The sequence below is a fragment of the Athene noctua genome, chromosome 1 (genome assembly GCF_965140245.1).
Source record: "Athene noctua chromosome 1, bAthNoc1.hap1.1, whole genome shotgun sequence".
NCBI classification, from domain to species: Eukaryota; Metazoa; Chordata; class Aves; order Strigiformes; family Strigidae; genus Athene; species Athene noctua.
The window spans coordinates 24,573,506-24,595,141 of NC_134037.1; the positions used below are offsets into that span (position 1 = coordinate 24,573,506).

A 21,636-nucleotide genomic window follows, 5' to 3' on the forward strand; every position below is an offset into this window, starting at 1 on the left:
CTGGTCTTCTAATTTATTGATTATTTAGAAACTTCAATCATTTTTAAATGAAAAGGTTGTTTTCTGACATTAAACAGTTTCCCATGCGCTTGTGTTGCTGGGAAAATAAACCCCACTTTCAACATAAACAACAGCTTTTTTTTTTAGGAATGAGGTCTATCTTTTCTTAAAATACAGTGTAAAACTGTGTGTGGAGTAGTGATTTTCTTCTGCCTTTATATCACACCCTTATTGCCTATTAGGCTGACCTCACTTGGTTAGTTCTAAATATAGCACTGCATCTGCCCTTAAATGGGAGTGGAGGGGCAGTAGCCTTTAGAGAGGGGAATTATTTTTGTTTTCCTCAGCCAGAGTTTACTAAGCTGGGAAACACTGGTCTTCCTCTGTGCTTTGCAATTTTTCCATATCCCTTGGTAAGTCCATTTTTCATCTAAGTTTTCTTGTTCAGAACAAATGGGAGTGATTGTACGAGGGTGTTGCTTTTCTGTAAAAAATAAATTACCTTCCTTTGGGAAAAGAAGCAATAAGCAGGACACAGATTGATTTATGAAAAGACAAACAAAAAAGTAAAATAGAATTGTTTTATTCTGTGCATAGTCAGCTAGATTTTACTACGTATTACGTTTCCTCTGTTTCTGTCTGCATATAAAGAAGTACATTATATCAATCCATAGCTTTATTGGTGTATGTGCTTCTCCAATTGCACATATATTGGCATGCTGTTTTCTTGTGTGCTTATACTGTATAAAGAGACAAAACATGATTTATCTGAAGTATGTGGGCAAATAATTAAGCATAAAAACCTATAGTATCTGGCAAAACTGTTTGGCATGATGAAGAATAGGATGTAGCCAGGACAAAAAATTCTACTTTTATTTTTTATCTACCATACTTCCATCCAATTACATGTCTTCAGAAGACATATTTCTGTTGTCTGTATTGCTCTAGGCTACGTGATGTGTTCTGTGCCACATGAAAATTCCAGCTAAATACCACTGATAGAGTCTTGGGAAATCATGTTCATGCTCTTGAAACTATGCCTGCATGTGTTGATAATACCTGAGAGCCAATGAGAGTATCGTAATGAAGGATAATGAAGGTTGGGATGATGGGAAGTGACTTTCACCATCTCACTGTCTCACATTCCTTGCTGTCCAGCTGAAGGGATGTAATATACTTGCAAAGTGAATGGAAATCTCAAAACTTCATCAGAACCTGTTGCAACTCCTTGTGTATTTGGAATGTTAGTTTGGCAATGTTTAAAGTAAATGTGGACAAATTCAGCCTCATTTAATTCCCAGTCATGTAAGATCATGAATTCATAGGAAAGTACCTACATAAGTACCCTCTCTGGGCTCTATACTGCTTTGCTTGTAACAGGGATATGGCGAAAGAAATCACATTGGAGGCTTCCACTCCTTTCCATCATGACAGTCATGGAAAAGCCAAAAAATAGGAAAGCCAAAATTACATTTTCTTAGACTCAAACAGTGTGGGAACTAGTGCTCCCTTCCACAACAATGACCTTGCTGGAGAGAAGAGTTCCCGTGGCTCTGCCTTCTACCTACTTGTGACAGAGCAAAGCTGGTGGTTGACTAGGGCTGTGTCTATGACCACGGCCATGACCTCCCTTGGTATATTCCAAATTGTCTCCACACTAGCTGTTATGGCTAGAGGGTGAAGCAAACCACTCAGGGACTATTACAATGTCAAGGTGGGCATTCTAACTAATCATACATGTGTTATAGCCAAACAATTGCATTAAATTGCTTAATCTACTGGTATGTCTTTGCAAGCAGGGTCTTTTGATGTAGTGAAATGTTACAAATCTACTCATTCAAAACTCATGAAATTATTAATAAAGAATAAGCACATCTGTGATGGCCAGTATTGTCAACTGTTTGAAAATGTTGCTGTGCTAGATATTCGGATGACTAGAAATTGATGAGAGGTTTTTTAGGTTTAATGAGGAAATGCATGCACTTCTGGGGGTGATTTGAACCAGATTGAACTTGTTGTCCACCAGATTTCTGTTCAAAACTGATTTGTGAAACTAGGATAACATTATCCCCATACAAAGAAGATATGATCATTAAACCATAACACCAACTATGTTGTAGCTAAAGATGCCAGAAAATAAAAGACAAGGAATCTCAAAGCTTGCTGAGTAATGTCTGGAATTCCATAGAGTTTAAGCAAATGATAAATACAATACTTATGTATACTATATGTAAAAATACAATATTTTTAATTTTTTTTTAATTTCAGAAGCATTTGTATTCTGTTGTCAAAAAAGTTAAAACTGAATTCTTATTATGCAGAAGGAAAAAACTCTGCAATGGGAAAGAAGAGGCATCTTAAAATGACAGTAGATTGTGTGTTTTTTTAACTTCATCCTTTTTCATACACAGAACATTATGTTCTGTGTAAGATCTAAATATACACATGCACACAGAGATAAAAGATTAGAGACACGTATTTGCATTTTAAAAGTTTATTACCAAAGTGGAGATGTTACAAGACCCTCTACATCCCATTCTGTTTTAGACTGTAGTGTGTATGAGTTATATAATGATTCATGCTGGTTTTACAAGATTTCCACCAAAGTAAGTTTTCCGGGGGAAAAAATGTTCTTGTGTTATTATCTACTGCAATTTCTACAGGACTGATATAACCATCTGGAAAAGGCTATGTGTTTTTTGAGACAATATGGTAATTCTTTAAACTGGTCATTAGAGATAAGTGATGACTAGAAGGTGGTTTGGTTTTTTTTTGTTGTCTTTTTTTTTTTTTTTCCTCATATATTTCATTGTGGTATGTAGGTGGTATGGAATTAAATATATTTTATCAGCTAAATATCATGGGCTTTAATGTACCATGGAAGTATAGGTTGGCAAATTGGAGCTTCCTAAAACCACTTTGAACAATGTGGATAACAACAAGGTAGACAGGTAGAGGAAACAATGCCAACATCATGGGAAAAACAGGACAAACCCTCAAGCCAATACAAATAGTCAAAGATATTTAAGAAAGATGAGATACAGAGGAAGATCAAGAATGAGGATATGCACATAGGAACAGGATGTACTGACCTTTCAGCCAGAATGAGGATAGGCTACGTGAGGGCAGGCAAGAACCTGCGAATCTTTTTGGCTCTTCTGCAGATGGACAAGGACAGACATAGGCAAAGAAATTACAGGTTGCATTGACAGGTCAGGCAGAGAAAGTACATGCTGTATGGTGCATTGCTCATGACAGGATCCTTCTGAGCCTGGGAATGCAACCTGTCTATCTATGGTGAGCACAACCATGTTCTTCTTCCCATAGCACTTGTCAATCCCATCCATCAATTTATTTGGTTGTGTGCCTGCTCTCTGAGGCTATGTGAATGATCATGCTAGAATTTACTGCCTGTCCTTTAAATCTTAAATTAACTCACTTATGAGACTAACAATGTCTATATCAGACCTTTGGCTTCTTTGCTCAAGAATGTGGCCCCTTGTCACATGGTCCTAGATTACTGCTTTCTATTCAGACCAGTATTGCTACGGCATGAAACTATGCTATCCTGGCCAGGGAACTCTGCCTTTTACTCATGAGCAATTATAAATTGTTATATATATATATATATATATATATATATATATAGTATACTACTACTATACTATATATATATATATAGTATACTACTAAACATGTGGAAATATATATTTGTGTAGTATTTGAACAGGCTATTTCATCTGTGTTTTACATCATTAATCCTTAAGGACATTTTAGCTGACAATACTTTTTTTTGGGTTTAATAGTTTTCTGACTGGTTTATACAGCACATAGATTAGTACAGTTTAGGTCCTTCTGATGTCCCCAGTATTTATACTCATAGAAATAAATAGGAATGATTAAAAAAAAGGTAGGAGTACAATGGCACTATGTTCCACCAAAAAAAAAAAAAATGTCAGATGAGAGACATTTTTAGGACTGTTTTAGGACCATCTTATCCTGTGACTCTAGGTCTTTTTCTTGAAATCCAGGCATTTTAATAAGATCTGCATGGAAGAAGTTCAAGGGTTGCTGGTGACACACAGGCCATATATTTCAGCAAGTTCTCTGTAACTCTTGCAGTCACATACAGGTAGAACTTGGTGAATAAAACCTGAGATTTGTTTTTTAATCTGTTACAACTATCCAGAATATTAATTTGTCTTTCTCTGGGCCTATGTATGCTTTTTCTGATTCTTTTGTTTGTGCTGAATTTTCAATTTCCCACTGGGTCAGTTCCACCAATGGACTTTCCAGTATAATTAAGTCTCCAGCCATTGCCAGTAATAAAATCTTGGTTCACTTACATGGGTAACTTTGGTAGGGCTAAGCTGTCATCTGCGTAGCATGTTAATCTAACCCTGTTAGTGGTAGGTTTACTAAACATTAGTATTTATTTCAAACATCTCACATAAATTTGTATCAGTGGAGAGCTGGGAAAACAGTCAGCACATTGTTCCTAGGAAGACAATAGAAACTTCTCTTATCCTGAACTCAGGATACCCTACATGCTCTGTAGACTGTTGAAGCTGGTTTTACACTGCGGCTGTGATTTTGCTCTTCAGCTACTTGTCTTTGCAGCACTATTAAGTATTAAATACATACTCTGCAAGCATCATTCTAATTAACTGATGATGATTATTACATTTGGAATTGTTGCCAGGCAGCTCCCCTCTGTGTTAACATAAGGCAAAATGAGTCTGGCTGCTAACAAGCTCAGTTAATTGCTTGTATGGATGCTGGGAGTGGAGAGCTATGCTTGTTTCTATTCTAAGGGTGTTTGGGTAAATGTGAAAAATATCTGAACCCAAATTTTGAGAAACTCTGGGTGCTGCTTAATAGAAGAAGATATGCTAATTAAAATTTAAGTTTTTAATGGAGTGGAAAAGGCTAAACTGCAAATGACAAAGATGTTTCCTCCTATCTCAAAAATGAAAAATAACCCAGACTGTGATCCATCTAGACACATGGGCATTACTCTGCAACCTTTATATGTCAGAACTCAGTGGGAGTTATATACATAGCAACAAATAAATTGCATGTTGATAAATTCACAGTATTATTTAACTGGGCCACATGTAAACATGAGTAGTGCTTAACAGCTGAGTCAGCTTAATCTATGGGTTTGCCCTTTGCACCTTCATTTAGGTGAAAAGGCTACTTAAAAATAGAAAAGAGGGAACATTATACCGTTAACTGTCTGGTTAACATATGAACTAATGGAGAAGCCAAAGGTCATATACACAATAGTCATGCAGTTAGAGAGCAAGAAGAAAGCCAGTATTTGATGTCTGCAGATATAGCATAATGTGATGTACAAATACCAAAACTAGGAGAAGGCAAGGCTGCTCATGGGTCTGCGTGACTGTGTTCGTGTAACTAAGACAACATATCATATGATGAGTTAATAGGTCCACGTCAGCTCAACATTGCATGAGGGCACCTAACTAAGCTAGCATCTCCGCAAGGCGGTGCACTGTGCTGTACTAACTTGGGTCATGTTAAATTTCTTGTTGCTCTAGAAACGTGGTAATATATTTCTTTAATGTCCCATAGTAATGCTGTAAACCTGTTTTATTTTTTTCTTGCAGTGTTTGGTATTTTGCCTAAAGCTCTCATTCCTGAACATGTCACTTGTAATTTTCATATCTCTTGAAAAAGGGTTGAAAATGTAACTATAGGTTATGCAGAAGATGCAGCTATTAGGTGATAAATTGTAAAAACTCATCTCTTTAGATCTCATGGCTTTTTAAAATAAGATATATCTGCAATTAAATATACCTACTGTCTTCTCCCGCAGAGTCTCTTTTCTTGGAAAAGTAAAACTAACTGATATGAGAATGTCATGACCTAGGGGCATCTGAATTGAATACCTGAAACTAACAGTCAGACACAGCTGGAATTTATTGCACTACTTAATCAATAACTAGCATTGGCTTTTGTTGGTAAATACTATATGGTGGAAATATGGTATTTTCAGGTATTTTAGCATGTTTAAATGTTCGATTTCTTAGCCTATAAAACATGGGGAGTTCTTACTTAATTTGGGTTTAATTTTATACAGTTCAGGCAAAATTACCAAACAGACACATAAAATCAAGGGACTTGCTAAACTAAGAATTGCAGACTTTCATTGAATCATCATACATTATTCTTTCTAAAAATATGATATGTTGTATAAGAAATCTAGCTCATTTTTCAAGAATAAATTGCTGCAATGAAATGTAGAAAAAGATTTCTTCTACATATACAGTCTGGATAGTAGTACAATTAGAAAAAATGTCAACAAGTCACACGTTAAAAATTCATTCAAAAGTTTTGCTAATATCTGTAATTTTTCAACATTTTTATCACTGCTTCCCATTCTCAAATGGGGATTTTGCAAAATGATTTTTCAAAACATGAGATGCTAATAAAAATTCCATTATGTGACAGAAAACATGATTGCTTTCAGAAAAAGTAATAAACATTTAGAAACCTATTTTCAGCAATAATTTATTAAAGTGCTTTTCACACAGTAAAAAGATGAATGAAACCATAAAAATTACGAAGAATTTGAAAGTTGACAATGATGTAGTGACTGGATTTCTTCAATTTTGAACAAGATCTCATTTTACCAGAAACCACTTTTTCCTGAAACAGTTATTAATTGAATTTTGATGTGGGTATTACCTCTTTTTGTTCCCAAAGCACATATCTCCAGGTATTTGATAGGAAGCAGAACATGACCTAAAACTGGTCAGTACCAGTGCCTTTGCAGCTAAATAGGAGGAGCTCGTATTGTATCTAAATGAGTTTATAGGATTTCTATTCAAATCCCTTTGAGCTTTCATCTTATATACATCATGAAACAGCCTACCTATGGGATTTTTTTGTTACAAATGCAGACTTTTGGTGTGGGTCTGAGGATTTCCATCACAGGCAGGTTCTTCTTGGCAGGACCCATGGCTAAGCAGGGCCAGGTGTGAGGAGCTGGAGACTGACCCTGCTGCAGTGTCACTGGGGCGGGGGCTGACAGCCCTGGGGGGATGAAATGGGATTCTGGGCTGTGGGCATGGTAGGGGGAGCCCTGGAGGAGGCTGGGCAGGGACAGTCAAGTCCACTGTTGTCCCCAGGACCCTGACACCCTCTTAATATGGCTCCTGGAAGAACTAGTGTGGCTTCACTTCCCACTGGTAGCCCTGAGGTGGGTCCCAGGCCATGCTTCTGCCTGTGTCTCACAGATTCTGGGGCGGAGCTGACAGGCTGCACCCCACATAGGAGCATAACAACGAGGTGCTCCCCTTATCTTTCAGGAGGAAATTAGATGCTATTGCAGGAATTTGCCTGACTAAAAACTTCAGGATTTGGCTCAAGCTGCCTTATAGACTTTATATTGGGAAATTTCTTCAGTTGTCACTGAAGCACACATGAGGAAGCTGTTGACTGTTCTGTTGCCCCCTGAAATCCCTCACCACTGTTTAGGACAAGTGGCCCAGGATTAAAGAGCCCCACATCCAACCGAGACTGTAAATGGAACTTATTCAGCAGACTGTAGTCGCACAAGCTGGCACATATTCAGGACATGGCTGGTAACATTCCCCACTTTTGCTAGCAGTTGTTGTCATGTCTCTAATGAGCACAAAGGGATATGGGCACCTCTGGGTTCTTTTAAAGCCATGGTTGGGAATTTGCTTAACTCTGACTCATTGGGAAATATGCTCTTCCCACCCACACTGGTTTTGGGAGCTCCCTGAATGTTTCTGAGAACCTTCTATCCAAATACCCATCAAACTATGCCATACTTTGGAGGAAGTCCGCAGGAGAGCAACCAGAATGATTGAAGGTCTAGAAAAAACAACCCATGAGAAAAGATAAGATGAGCCAGCTTTGTTTAGTCTAAACAAGACAGCTGAAAGAGGATGCAAACAAAATCTTTAACAGCCTGCTTCAAAAGTGGGTGAATACCATCTATTTTTTGTTGTCATGGTAAATTGGACAAGAAACAGTGAGCATAAATTGCAAAAAGGAACAAAGTAGAAGCTTTGAAGCTGAGAGCTGAAACATCTAAAAATGCTCCAAAAGTGATCAGATTTTCATCCCTGGAAATTTCTATGGAAGTATTAAATGACATCTGCAAAGAAGGGGAAAAATGATGCAGTAAATTCTCTTCTAACTCTATCATCTATGATTCTATAGCTCACACTGTGTGGCTGATAACATACAGCCTGAGGTACCCATGTATATCATTGATGGCTCTATTTGTCATAAAATGATGGAATTTGATACGTTTGTACGTGTACACACACATATCCAAAAATATCAGACCTAAGTGTCTGAAATATATGGCTAAATGTGATTTCACTCTCTGCAGGAATTACTAGTTGTAAGAAACTGAAGTATGTCTTCAGTAGTGGTGCCATTTTACCAGAGGAGGCACAAGCACTTTGATCAGTCCTATCGCAACATTCAGACAAGATATATACTTGAGGAATATGCAGCAAGAAAGTAAGTGCCATCTCTTTCACATATGGAGCATAGAGATGTCTCTTTTTGGGTGATCAGTTCTTAGAATCAAGATATTTAACTTTCTCCTCTGCCCCCCAAAATTTCAATTTATTCAGAATGGTAATTTTCCAGTTCCTTCCATTGGGATACTCCATGTCTATAGTCTCCCACCAGCATACCTAGACTTTCTAGCTATGTTGCAACTTGACTACTTTTTAGCCCTGGATCTGTCCTGTTTACTACTTCCAAGTTGGAAATTCTTCTTTTCAGGCTCTGATTAAAACTCTGACTGGAAAATTGCCACAAAATTTATTGTAAATCACAGAAACAGTTTTTTACCCATTCTTCCATATGACATGAAGATATTCCTTCTCGTGAAGTTGGCTATTCCTAATTATAGTTTTTGTCATTCAATTTCTTATTTTAAAACTAAGTAAAGGTTTAACTCTTGTCCTGAAATCTCAGAGTTTTAGACACAGGATACATGTTCTTTGTACCTCAAAGTCTGGAGTTTTGAATATTGGTTGCTTAGGAATCACTGTCCTCCCTAATTAACATGCCTTGCTAGCCTAGCTAGCTATGTAGCTTGTCCAGCTTCCCTTATGAAAGAGAAGAGTTTATGCAGAGGTTTTGTGAAGTATAAAAAGGCAGGAATATTTAGAAATAGACAATGTTATAGGGATTCTGTGTGATTTGTGTATTAGATAGGCTGGTACCCTCGTGGTTCACCGAAGTGCTATCATAACACTTGAATGATTGGAGACTGAGATAAGTATTAATTTAACAGAACTGAATGAAATAAAATGTCTAATGATCCCCTGTGACAAATGATGGGCATTAAGCCCTTGAAGGACAAGTGAAAATCAACACCCTAGTGCAGTCAGTGAGGAATACAAAGTAGGTTTCTCACTGAACAGTGCTCAGTCATGGTATTCAGCTCATCTAAAGTAATTTCTTTGACTTTTGTGAGTTGATGTTTTACCAGAATTGCTGGATTATAACAACGTTTTTTATATTTGAAGGGCTGCTTCCAGACAGGCTGCCTATTATGAATCGTCTGGTTTGGGAAAAACGACATGTAGACTCTGTGCCAGGAGGGCACGCACCTTGGCTCATGAAGCAATGCAAGAATCCAGGAAAAGGTAAAGCTCTGTTGGTCCCAGCTGACCTGTGTAGTGGCTCTGGTCCCACTTAGTATTGCTCTTTTGCCAGGGGTCTTACAGAGTAGACAAGACAGGAGGTTTTTCTCTCACTATTCTTCACTGAACTATTTTGGCTGGAATTCTAAATGACTGAGTGTCACTTTCAATCTCATATTTCAACCCAAAATTGTTCCCCTAATCCTCAATCTGACCCTTGAAAACAGCGTTAAAACCAAAATAAATTAGAATCTCCCTGGCATCCAAAACTCATTTTTGAACAGATCTACTCCACTATTCTTAAATTTATGATTTGGACAGATTTAAACTTTTTGAGTTCTTTCCTTAATATCAAGAGGACATACTGTCGCATCTCAGTTACAACATTAATATGAAGTCCTATAGTAAATGTGCTGAAGGCAGTATTCCTGTTTGTTAGTGAATTTGACAGACAAATAATGTCTCTATCTACTGTTCAGTGAACTTCATGCAAGCCTTCTCATTTGCTTGATGGCATGTTGGGTTATGCCTTAAGAGACTTGCCGTATTATATAACGATAGCCACGTTAGAAATATCAGATATTCAGCTCCCTTCTTTTGTCCTGTTGGCAAGGCAAAGAGTATAGGCTGCTTACTGAATCAACAGGAATGCAGGAGCTAGAGCTAGCTCCTCCTAAAAACATTTATGAGGTGGGTTTTTTTGGGGTTTTTAATTCTGAAAAATCTGTGGAGTTAGATTTTCAGGGAACAACACATAAATTTCTCAAAATGCTGTCTTTTCCAGTAGTTTCTATAATATTTCCTGCTCACCCTTGCCCCAAGGACAGCTTTTTTTTTTGCATGCAGCAGTTCATCAAATCCTTGTGAACTCCTTGGTCTGTATCTTTCATGTGAGGTCAGCTGATACTGTCCTTGGAGCTAGCAGAGCTTCTCAGGTGCTAGAGCCAAGGGCACACCATAAGCAAGACCCAACTCTTATCAGAGTGTGAACAGGCACAGAACATGCCTTCACTCCTCTACCTTTCTGTGTCCATGAGAAGGAAAATTAGGGGCCAGAAGGAAGCCAGGCAGATTCTTGATCTTGATTACCAGAGGATAAGACTGTGGGGTATCATATCAACGTGACCATACCAGCTTTCAAGACCTGAAGCTATGGCAAAGAAAATGAAGGAAAATTCATATTAATTTCACATGTTCATTAGGATAGGCAGATAGGCTCCAAGAATAACTCCTAAACTAGATTTTACATTTTGCTGATAAGTTTCAGAGTCCTCGGTCACCTAATGTGTACAAGTGACAATCTTAAAGCTTCATATTGGTTACTCTTACCTGATATATTTTCTTGTCCTACAGAACTCATGAACAAAAGTCTCATGCAAGTGAAGAGAAAAGGATCCGGTTTGCCAGTGAGTTGTCTGCTTTGGAAAAAGAGATTCACACAGCCAGACACCGTGCTAGAGAACAACTGGATAGACTTGCTATACAAAGGATGGTATGGTGATGAACACTTTTGTTCCTATCCAAGCAGAATCATAAGATATACAGACATTTGTGTTTCAAATATAAATAGTGATTTAGCATCTTTTAATTTTGTGTATTCACGATTAGATCTTCTACCCCATTTGAGTCTGCTGCTAGATGCTTCTTTTCTTTTCCTGTGTTTAATAGGTAGAAGAAAATATGGCTCTGGAAAGACACGCTCTTGAGGAAAGTATAAGTCGAGCTCCTGAAATTCTAGTGCGCCTGAGGTCTCACACTGTCTGGGAAAAGATGTCTGTGAGCCTTTGCTTCACTGTACAAGGATTTCCCACCCCTGTTGTACAATGGTGAGAGACTAGCCTTTCCTAGCCCTCTAAAAATGTTGTTAAGCTGTTTTCATTTGGAAGTTATGGCATAACTGATAAGTGTCACATACATAATGGCTATGTTAAACCCCCTTTATAATCCTCATAGATGTGCTGGATGGTAGCACTTGATACTGCAGTGGAAGGAGTGGGAGGACAGCTTGCTGAATGGCCCTGTGTAGTGTGAGAAGCAAGCTCAAGTGTTTCAGAAGGCAGACTGTGGAAGGCATTCCAGTCTTTCTGGCTGTTGAATTCCCTCATGATGAAGTAGCAAATGGCAAAATACACAGAGCTGACAGGCTACTTGCTAGGCCTGGGTCAACTTGCACAGAACCATTGTTGTCATGAGCTGTATCTATGTTCATTTTGTGTCAGTCTCTGTTGAGGCAACGTCCCTGAAGCTGCCCTTCTCTCTAGACAAGTGCTGTCTTGTGTCTGTGAGAGCCTCAGGCTGGACTGTGAAGATCTAACCCGAGGCACAGTCCTGTTACTGCTTCCCTTGTTTGTGCTGAAGTGCTTAGCTGTGATCCAAGACAAAGTTTGCTTCCCATCTTGTGTCAGGGCTAGCAGACTGTAAAGTTCAAGTCACATACCATCTTCTGTCTGCTTCATTGCCAGCTCTTCTGGTTTGGGTGCACATCTTCCACTTTCTTACTGCAGCGATGGTCCCCCTTTGCCTCCATGGCCCAATGTATATCTATCCGTGCATACTGGAAAATACTCTATGCAAGCAGAGACAATTTATAAAGAGCTCAGATGACAGTAAATGATATCTCTATGTAAAAATCTACTAAATTAATGCAGTGCATAGTAGCTGATATTAATGAGTTCATTTTTTCTTGATTGTCAGGTACAAAAATGAAGAATTGATTACTCCTGCAAGTGTTCCAGCAAAGTACAGAATTGAAAGCAAATATGGAGTACACGTGTTGCATATAAACAGGTAGATTATTCTGGGGAATACAACTGGTTTTTCTACTCTACAGAAAGTATTTTACATCAAATAAAATTAAAAATTCACACAAAGTCTGCAAGAGAGTTGTTAAATTCAGCACACTGTTGGTACTCACATTTATGCTAGAGAAGGTTCACTAAGCAGCTGAATATTAAATCATTAAAATGAAATGAAAAATTAGATACTTCTATTATTTAACTCTAGAAATCTACAAGAAGATAGAAAAGAAGAGGTAAGTAGCTGAAAGAATGGTAGTTCCTTTTTTATTAGGATTATATTTTCTCAACATTCAAAATGCAAAATTTGTATTTTACATTCTTGCCATGATGAAGCTCTTTAAGGTAAGCAGAAATTTAGGTGATGAGGGCAGGGATACCCAGTCATCAGTATTTGTTTTATTATATGTTAAGTTCTGTTTATTTTTTGATCTCCATTTTTTTCTTCTTCAAAAAGTAGGGAAGGATAAGATTCTAAGAAAAGATTCTAATTTAAATGATTTTATTTTTTACAGCCTTGTGGTATAGAAAATGTCAGGGTAGAATAGCTTCCTAAAATTAATCCTGTGCTGTCCTAAACAACTGAAATATTATACATTACATGTGACCTGGTATAAGTTTTTTTAAAAAATACAAACTTCCAAATTAAAATGAAAACATGACTGTGATATTTAAAATAAAATTAATATCTAAAGCAGAGACACAAAAACCCCCTTTTAATTCCTCAAGAACATGAGCACCAGCTGTGCTGAAGCAGCTGGAATATTTGTGGCTAACACTTGGCTAGCCAAACATTTCATCTTCTACCCTGTCAGCAGTGGAAGCAGACTTGAGCACAGCCTTGTGGCATTGGTGCAGAAAATAAGTGAATCATTCCTTCTGCTTTTGGGAAGGACTACTTGCCTTTGTCATCCTGCAGCAAAGTCCAGCCCAACTGTGCACTTTTTCATAGCTCAGGATGGGAGAAAGAGATCCCTGCACAGAAGCTGGCAGCAAGAATCATTATGTTGATTCTTCTTAAGGGATGCTTCTCAAGGAGTAACAGTACTTAGGAGTACTGCTAAGATACTCATAGTCTTCTACCCCCAGGCCATGGATAACTTGCTGACTGCTCTCTGTATCTGTGGGATGTCTCAACACAGATGATTCTTCCCATCAATGTTACTTTTGGACATAAGAGCAGGAGGTTAAAAGATGAAAAGAGATTGTCCTCTTGCAATCCTCTCCCTTGCAGCAAGGAAAATGGAAAATTATCTCCTTTGTCTGGATGTCTGTGACTGACAGTCAGGAGATGAAACTTTGGTGACTTCCTGCCGGTGGGTGACTGCAACTATTTATTTCCCTTGGTTAGTGTCCATGAGCAACTGCTTGGCGAGCCCAGATGCTGGATATGTAGTATGTAGGTTCCTTTTGTGACATTTTAGGAGTAAATAGCTTTTGAAGAAATAAAAATCAGTGTTGATACTGCTTTCTAAGCATCTGTAATGATCAGGCTGAAGGGGACTAATGGCTTACATCCATCCCCTTGGTGCTTTTTCTCTTTCCTGTGCTGGTTATCAGTCATGTAGACACCATCTACAATCACCTTTGGGAGTGTTCAAACCCAGCCATATTTATTCAGACGTACCACAGAGTCATTTATCTGTACCCACTCAGGTTCCCACATCCACCCATCATCACCCACTGTTTACTAGTCCCAGACCTGTACATATGCATCCAGGGTCCCTCATGTTCAACAAAGCTGCTGTCTTCAGAGACTGTTTCTCTTTCATTCTCTCTGGCAATGTGGTCTTTTTGCCACCTGAAGATACCTAGCTACTATCCCACAGGTTTCCCTTCTCCACTTAAAAGAATACTGGCAGATCGTAGACCCATACTTATGATTTATTTACCATAGATTTATAGTTTATGAAATTAAATTTTCTAACCTTAAATTTATTTCTTTATTACTAATCTATTTTATTTCAAATTTTGACCATTAGCCATATTTTCTGTCTCAAAAGACAGAAAATCAACATGCAGAAAATGGAAGAACATTTTGATAGTGTATTACTAATACTAGGTGTTTCTTGTACTGAAAACAATGGATGTATAGGTAGTGGTTTAAAAATAATAATATATATATATAATTCATGTTTTTATACAAACATATATCAGTGAACTCTGGATCTTCCATGAATATCTTTGTGCCCATATATTTGTAGTATTAATTTTTTCCAGGAAGTAAAACTGCTGAGATTTTCTACCTATCTACTTCTGTGCTCTTCTCAGCTGTTCATACCAAAGTGCTGAGGTGCATGTCATCTGATCTGCAGCCTCTCAGAACGGCCTTGGCATTTCTTGGCTACCTTTCTAGTGCTTCAGTAAAGCTCAGGGACTGAACTTTTCCTTCTGATGCAAGTGTGATATTTATTCCTATGAGTATTTCTTGATCTCAGTGGAAAAATTCTTGAGACACCAAAATCAGAACGTCACCTTGTCATCTTAAAGTAGTAATGACACAGTTTCATCCCCTCTGTTTGCTTGTCTCCCAGAGCCCATAAACTATACAGTAACCAGATCTTTTTCATTTCTCCATCTCATGTTTTTATGATGCTTTGTGCTCAATTTACCACATTTTCTGCATGCATTCAGCAATACCATTATCATATAGTGCCTCTTTCTTGCTCCTTTTAGGCTCTTCAGTTGGGAGCTTGAGCTCAAGGTCTCCCTTGAGCAGTAAAGAAAAGAGGTTTGGAGTTTCGTTATATTTTTTTTCACATCTCATCATTATAGGAGAAGAGATATTGCCAGCCTGCACTGGAGCGGTGGTTCATCCCATCTTCCATCTCACTTCTGATAGGTGTTTTAGAGGAGATTGTGAGGAATCCTCTGAGGGAAAGCTACCGGTAGTTGAAGTGATTGATACATGTTGTGAGAATGTAAGGGTTTGCTTGAAATGCATTGCTTTGTCCTGCCTACTTTAACTATGGATGGGCAGATAATACAAGCAATTAGACGTACTCAAGATGAGGATGCCCCATTGCTTTATAGCATAGCTGCAAAATATTTTCTGCCTTAGTATATATCTTAGTAACTAAAACTCAACATTTTGAATTTCTTAGTCACTGCTACTTGTTTAGCAACAAGTTTTGGTGTTTGTTTGTTTGTTTGTTTTCTTGGTGTTTTTGTTTTGTTTTGTGTTTTTACTATGATGCCTCAATAAATGAACCACTTAGCTTTATGCAGCTGTGAATGGCTATATTACATTTCCTGATATGTTGGTCGGGGCATAGAGGGGGCAGCAGTATGCTCCTTACTGGAGATGTTCCTGACCGACACCCCTCAGTGAGCAGGTGGGTGAGATGATGGGGTGCTGGACGGTAGAAGGAGCAGAGAAGGAAGTTTGATTTTCCAGAGCTCTGTCAGTGTGACTGGCTGCACAGTTTTATCTATAGAAGGCTCAAAGTTTGGCAGTATTTTGTCTTTTATTAGGGCCCTCTCCCTGTTTTGTTAAGTTATTGCTTAAGAAGTGCTTGTAATTGCAGCAGAAAAGGTTTGCGGTTGCATCAGCAAAAATGTGCAGGAGGGCCAGCAGAGTGCAGTGTAATACCTGCTGCCAGTAGGCAGAGCTACCTCTGATCAGGCACTCAGCACCACCAGCATTGCTTTTTTTTTTTTTAAAAAAAAAAGCTTAAAAATTGAATGAACCTTCTCTGCTAACTATTCTCATTTAACAAATGACACTGTGCAGTCAGTACAGCGCTATTTTAGTTTGATTAGGCACAAAAGGCTTGAGGTGATTTAATTCTCCTTTCTCCTGCGGTAGGTGGAAGCAGAGCAGGGTAGAGGCACTGCGGCAGATGCAGGCCTCCGGTGTGGAAGGCAAAGCCTTTGAGCTGTATAGGGTTGATTGGGTGATAAAATGCAGCTCCCGGGGTTTTGCAGGTAGGCAGTACCAGTGAGAGTATAGGCAGCAGGCATGATGTACTTATGGTCTTCTTTCCTTGCTGAATTGCAAACAGCCCCCCAGTGAAATGGTCTATGATCTTCTGACCTGTCAGTCACTGTCACCTGTAAGCTGCAATAGTTGGGAGCTTGAGGAAGTGGCAACTTCATAACAGAGAGTTCCTCTTCAGTAAAAACAAACCTCAACCAAAAAAAAAAGAAACAGACAGATTCAGTCTGACTGGAGAATCAGCACATGAGATGATAATCCTGCAGAGTATTTCCACATTTTGATGTCATATGGCCATAACACTGAAAATTTTGTCATTTGGATTCAAAGGAGGCGATTTTAACTCTTTAATTCACCGTGTTCTGCTCCCTGTTCCTGACATGTACTGAACTGTGTTCCAGTTCAGGCAAAAATGTTATTTCACTCTTAACTCCTGTGTTTAAATCTACACTAGGCAGATGGATGAATATATGCATTTTAAACAGATATATCCACCTGGAGAATATTCCCCACACAAACATTAGCACTTCAGAACCTCATGTGGATTCAGGGCAATTTAATTTTCACAAAAAGTATTAGTACCTTGGGAGAGATACATCTCCGCACTCACACTTCATGGTATCTAAATGTACTCTATGCATATTTTATCTGACCTTTGTAAAGGTTGGAAAACACATTCTCCATCATGATGCAAGAATAACTGTTGGAGAGACCACACCTTGCTTCTTGGGTACTTCAAACATCGTTCCTAACTGGTCTTGCCTCAATGTACTTTACAGTGCAATTTAGGAAGTGTAGGTTTTTTAGCATATTAAGGAAGTAGATAGTTTCCAGGATAATCCTCAGTCAGAGCATTATCTAGCACAAAACAAGAGTCAGGTCCTTATGTGACTTGCCATCCTGTCCAACTTTCTTCAGAGTGGGTATTAAACAATGACCCCATACTCTTACAATATCTGATTTGAAGGTATTCCACTGAGTACTAACCTATCAAAGATGGTTTATCTCCTGGAGATTCAGGTTAGAGATGATAGCAGGGAATTGTGAAATGCTTTCAAAGCAGTGACCTCCGGAATATGGGTAGAGTTGTTAGGACCTTCTTAAATAGCAGGAAGTGCTTGGCCTGCGGAATTGTTACCTGTATGTTCATAATACGTATAAGTACCTTGTTTCTCTTCATAAAACCAAAGGATGTTGTAAGAGTGTGGTCAGTCATTTCGTCAGTAACTTCTTTCTTTTGTTCTCCCTGAGAAAACAAATTGTCATTCCATTACTTACTTTGTCAAATAGTTGCTTCCAGACACTGAACTTCTCAGGCTAAAGAAACAACCATTTTATGAATCTCCTGTCTGTTCTAGAGACTTTTAGGATCATATTCTGTTTTCTCTACCTTGGAGGCCATCACCATCAGGAAAATCTCATCAAGAGATGTATTTTGCTGTTCCTTATGCATGCAAATGTATGCAGAGGGGATTGAGTTTAGCACAGATACATGTCCATTTGAAAAGTTAATCAGGTGCCTGCCATTCTGCTTCTTCATTTTAGGTAGATAACTTTTCAGTCCTTACATCTCTAAACTTCTGATGCTTTGAGTGGTGTAGCATAGACTGTGGCTTGGTTTTCCAATTTCAGAATACATGTTTCTGTAGTTTCTGGATCATTTTTACACCACCTTATAGTTAATGATAAATCACTCTCTATATCCTGAATCCTGTGTAATTTTCAGAGAAATTAGTCCCTATTAATTATTTTATCTGTTGTTTTGCTGGAAAATGAAGCCAACACTGACAGCAGATGGTTATCCTTGTTGTCAACACTCTGTAACAACAATGAAATTTAAAGAGCAGTTAAACTGGATTTGAAAGAAGTGAAGCAACCTCAAGTAATACTTTGTTTATGTGAGGGAATGGCCTAATAAAGCAATGTTGGAGTAGTGTTCATCACTCGTTATGATATGGGTGCTGTAAGCTACCTAAATCATGTCAAGCCCATGGATGGATTAATACCTCATCAGCGAACCCAGCATGGCTCCTCCAGGACGTGCCCTGCTAAATGCAAGTGTGCACCATCCTCCTGGAGGGTCTAGCTCACTCAGGAGAAGCTTGGACATGTAGGTGGTTGGAAGACACTGTGCACCCCCATAGGTCTTTGGGCAGGATGGTGAGCAGCCTAGGCAGGGCTGGAGGTCAGGAAGCCTTTATAAGGCAGGTAGCTGGGGACAAGGCCTGCAGGGTACACTATGGCACCAGTGCCTAGGAATTACAATCCTGGGCTCTGCCTGACATGGCGAATTAAAGACATCCTTTGCCACAGTGGCCTCCAGACATCCAGACTGTTTTCTGGAAATAGTCGCTTACTATCTCCTGAGCTGTGTCTGGGAACACTTTTGGCAAGCTGGAGCACACCAAGCCATGCCAAGGGCTGTTCTAACACATCAGCACTAGGATGATCAAGGTCCTGTTTCTGGGGACAAATGATCTAACACTGTTTAATTTACTAATATGTAATAAAGATTATTAAATATACTATATACTATGTATATTTATACTATATACTCTCTATATACTATTTCCTTAAAGTAAGGATGTAGTGCAGAGTGATGAGAACACCTCACAGTTCCAGTACAGTTAATTCTGCAATGCCCCTTCTTGTAAGAAAGTTTTGAGATGCCTCATTTGTTTTTTTCACTATAACAAGGCACTGTACTGGGCTGTAATAAATGTATGAACTATGTACTTTTTAGTATAGAGACATTATAGGATGGCTTAGGAAAAAAAGTTTGTACTGCAGTTTTACCTTGCTTTTGTCATTTATCACCCAACTAAACAGCATGAAACTGGGATAGTAAAAAATTGCTCTTCTTTTAAGAAGTTAGTGCAAAGAAATGTTGTCAAGTCTGACAGCTTTCAAGCACGTTCAGAATCAGTTAAGCTTTATATAAATCTGTGGACAGGTATCGGCATTTTTTAAATCCTTCTGAAAACCAAAACTCAATATTGAATAATATTGAGCCTAGTATTCCAATTCTTTTAAATTGTTTTTCAGACATTGCCTGTCCGGATTGTATCAGGGTGCTGAAGAGCTCCATACCCAACTGCAGGCTTTTTGGTTAAGTGGCCTAAACTTAGGGCTCTGTCTCTGATAATTAATTGTGTGACAAACTTTGTCTTCTACTGATTTATTTTGTGAAATGTGTGGCTGAAGAGTTGCCTCCAGGAGGAGCTGTTAGTCCTGTACATTTAGAGAGATAAATCTCAATTTAATAGAGCTTTCATCAAGTTGTGTTTTAGACATCACAGTACAGATAGTATCAATTTTGTGGTGTGACACTGTCCAGGTTATATGCAAGAGCTGAAAAATAGGTGTCTGATGTGCCTGTCACAGGTGCTGCATACCCCCAAACTGGCATCTTGTTATGCAATTTACATCAAACACTTTTACATATTCTTTTTTTCCCACGCCTGGGATATATGCCCTCTTAGAAGACAAATGCAACCAGAATTTCATCCCTTTCATCTAGTAGTTGCCAAGAAGATACAAATTTGTTCTTCTGAGAGAAAAGTAAGTTCATGCATGGAGAACATTTTATCTCATCACTGGAAATTTCTGAGTGGCCTCCATTAAATGCACTACTAAATGAGCTACACAGAAGCAGGATTTAAATGTGTTTGCTCCAGTCAGCGCTCTGATTAACTGATGGCTAATAGAAATTCCAAGAAATAAAACAAATCAACAATTTTTTTGACAAACGTATTGTAGAATACTTGACTGTTGGAAAAGTTCAAGAAAAAAATATGGAATTAGACTGAATAAAAAGTTTTGCTTATTCCAAACCAAATGTTTTATTTCATATTAGAATATTTAGTATGTTTCTGGAAACAAAGCAGAAGTAAATTCTGAAATAATGTTTTAAAATTCAAATAATTCTGAAAAGTAAAAATGAAATTAATATTTTCAAAATTGTTTCTTCATCTAGAGTAAATTCTTTCAGCAAAATTGAAGAAATCTCATTCTACCAAAATTTGCATTTTACTAAAAACTAGTCCAAAATATTTTAATCTTTTTCTAGTCAGAATATACTTTTATTTATATTTATTAGAAATATAGCAAATATTTATTACAACTGTAAATTTGAGTAATTGCACTGAACATATGTATTTGCTCATAGTTTAGTTTCCTTTACTTCAATTTTATGTCAGTAGTTCTTCTGCCTACCCCATTTTAAATAAGAAAAGAACTGGGACATCAAGTTTGTACCTATATCTTAACATCTGACCGTATATCTGCTAATGTAACTTCCTCTTCAAGGAAGGACACAGTAAGTGAGACAATCCATCCCTGGGTCCTATTTTCCATGAAGTGACTATGTTTTGCTTTATTTTTCATTATACTATCCTTTCATAATAAATATATCTTCTCAGTAACAATATATCAAGCCAAGACATTTATGCCCGTAAACAATTTTGGTCAGTTTCCCTGGTTTTGTATCATTTACTCTGGACTGCCTAAGATTTATGAGAGGCAAAAAATGCCAGTATTTGCCTGCTGGGAATAACCATAGAAGAAAGAATTTCAGCAAGTATCATATGTGCTTTTCTTCCATGTCTCTTAAAATACATGACAGAAGGGCAAGACAGATTAAGGAAGAAGGTTACATACAGAAAGGGAATATCCAGATTGGCATCCTCCAGCTATCTTCTTTTGATCATTCTCTAAAGGTCATTTCAGTTTGCTCAAGTGAATGCAGCCTGCACACTAAGCTGTAATAAAACTACAGTAAAAAACAGTAACAGCTTTCTGATTGTCCTTCATCAATGTTTTCCACTGTGTGACACCAGCAAAGAGCTTTATACACATTACACGGGGATGATGTAGCTTAATTTGTAATACCAATCATTAAGAGAATTTGTTTGTACAAAGAGTAATCTGTTTTCCTTCCTCCCCTTTTCAGAGCTGATTTTGATGATTCTGCTACCTATTCAGCCGTTGCAACAAATGTCCATGGGCAGGCATCAACTAATTGTGCTGTGATTGTGCGAAGTAAGTCCTATTCCATGATTAAAGGAAGGAATAAATATGTTCATGTCACTGAATGTTTATTATATGTTTATTTATAGGGTTCAGAGGGGATGAAGAGCCTCACCCAGCTGGGATAATGCCCTTCCACTGTAAGCATTTTCTTCTTTTTGCTTAGATAGTTTGTGTACTCTTATCAGAGTACTGTTTTACAGATGGGAAA

At 38.0% G+C, this 21,636-nt stretch overlaps 1 protein-coding gene across 3 annotated transcripts in view; it reads left to right on the forward strand.

Annotated features, from left to right (window-relative positions):
- Window positions 1-327: 327 nt before the first annotated feature.
- MYOM2 (myomesin 2) overlaps window positions 328-21,636 on the forward strand; it is an 81,304-nt gene continuing 59,995 nt past the window's right edge. For 2 of the 3 annotated variants that reach the window (XM_074895731.1, XM_074895732.1), the window contains exons 1-8: window positions 328-413; window positions 8,393-8,526; window positions 9,549-9,668; window positions 11,019-11,157; window positions 11,334-11,491; window positions 12,360-12,452; window positions 21,349-21,437; window positions 21,515-21,565. In XM_074895731.1, coding sequence (XP_074751832.1) covers window positions 8,420-8,526; window positions 9,549-9,668; window positions 11,019-11,157; window positions 11,334-11,491; window positions 12,360-12,452; window positions 21,349-21,437; window positions 21,515-21,565 — 757 coding nt within the window. In that variant the 5' untranslated portion in view covers window positions 328-413; window positions 8,393-8,419. Of the gene's footprint in view, window positions 414-8,392; window positions 8,527-9,548; window positions 9,669-11,018; window positions 11,158-11,333; window positions 11,492-12,359; window positions 12,453-13,662; window positions 13,777-21,348; window positions 21,438-21,514; window positions 21,566-21,636 lie in introns of those variants that run through there. The other variant, XM_074895733.1, reaches the window with a different exon arrangement.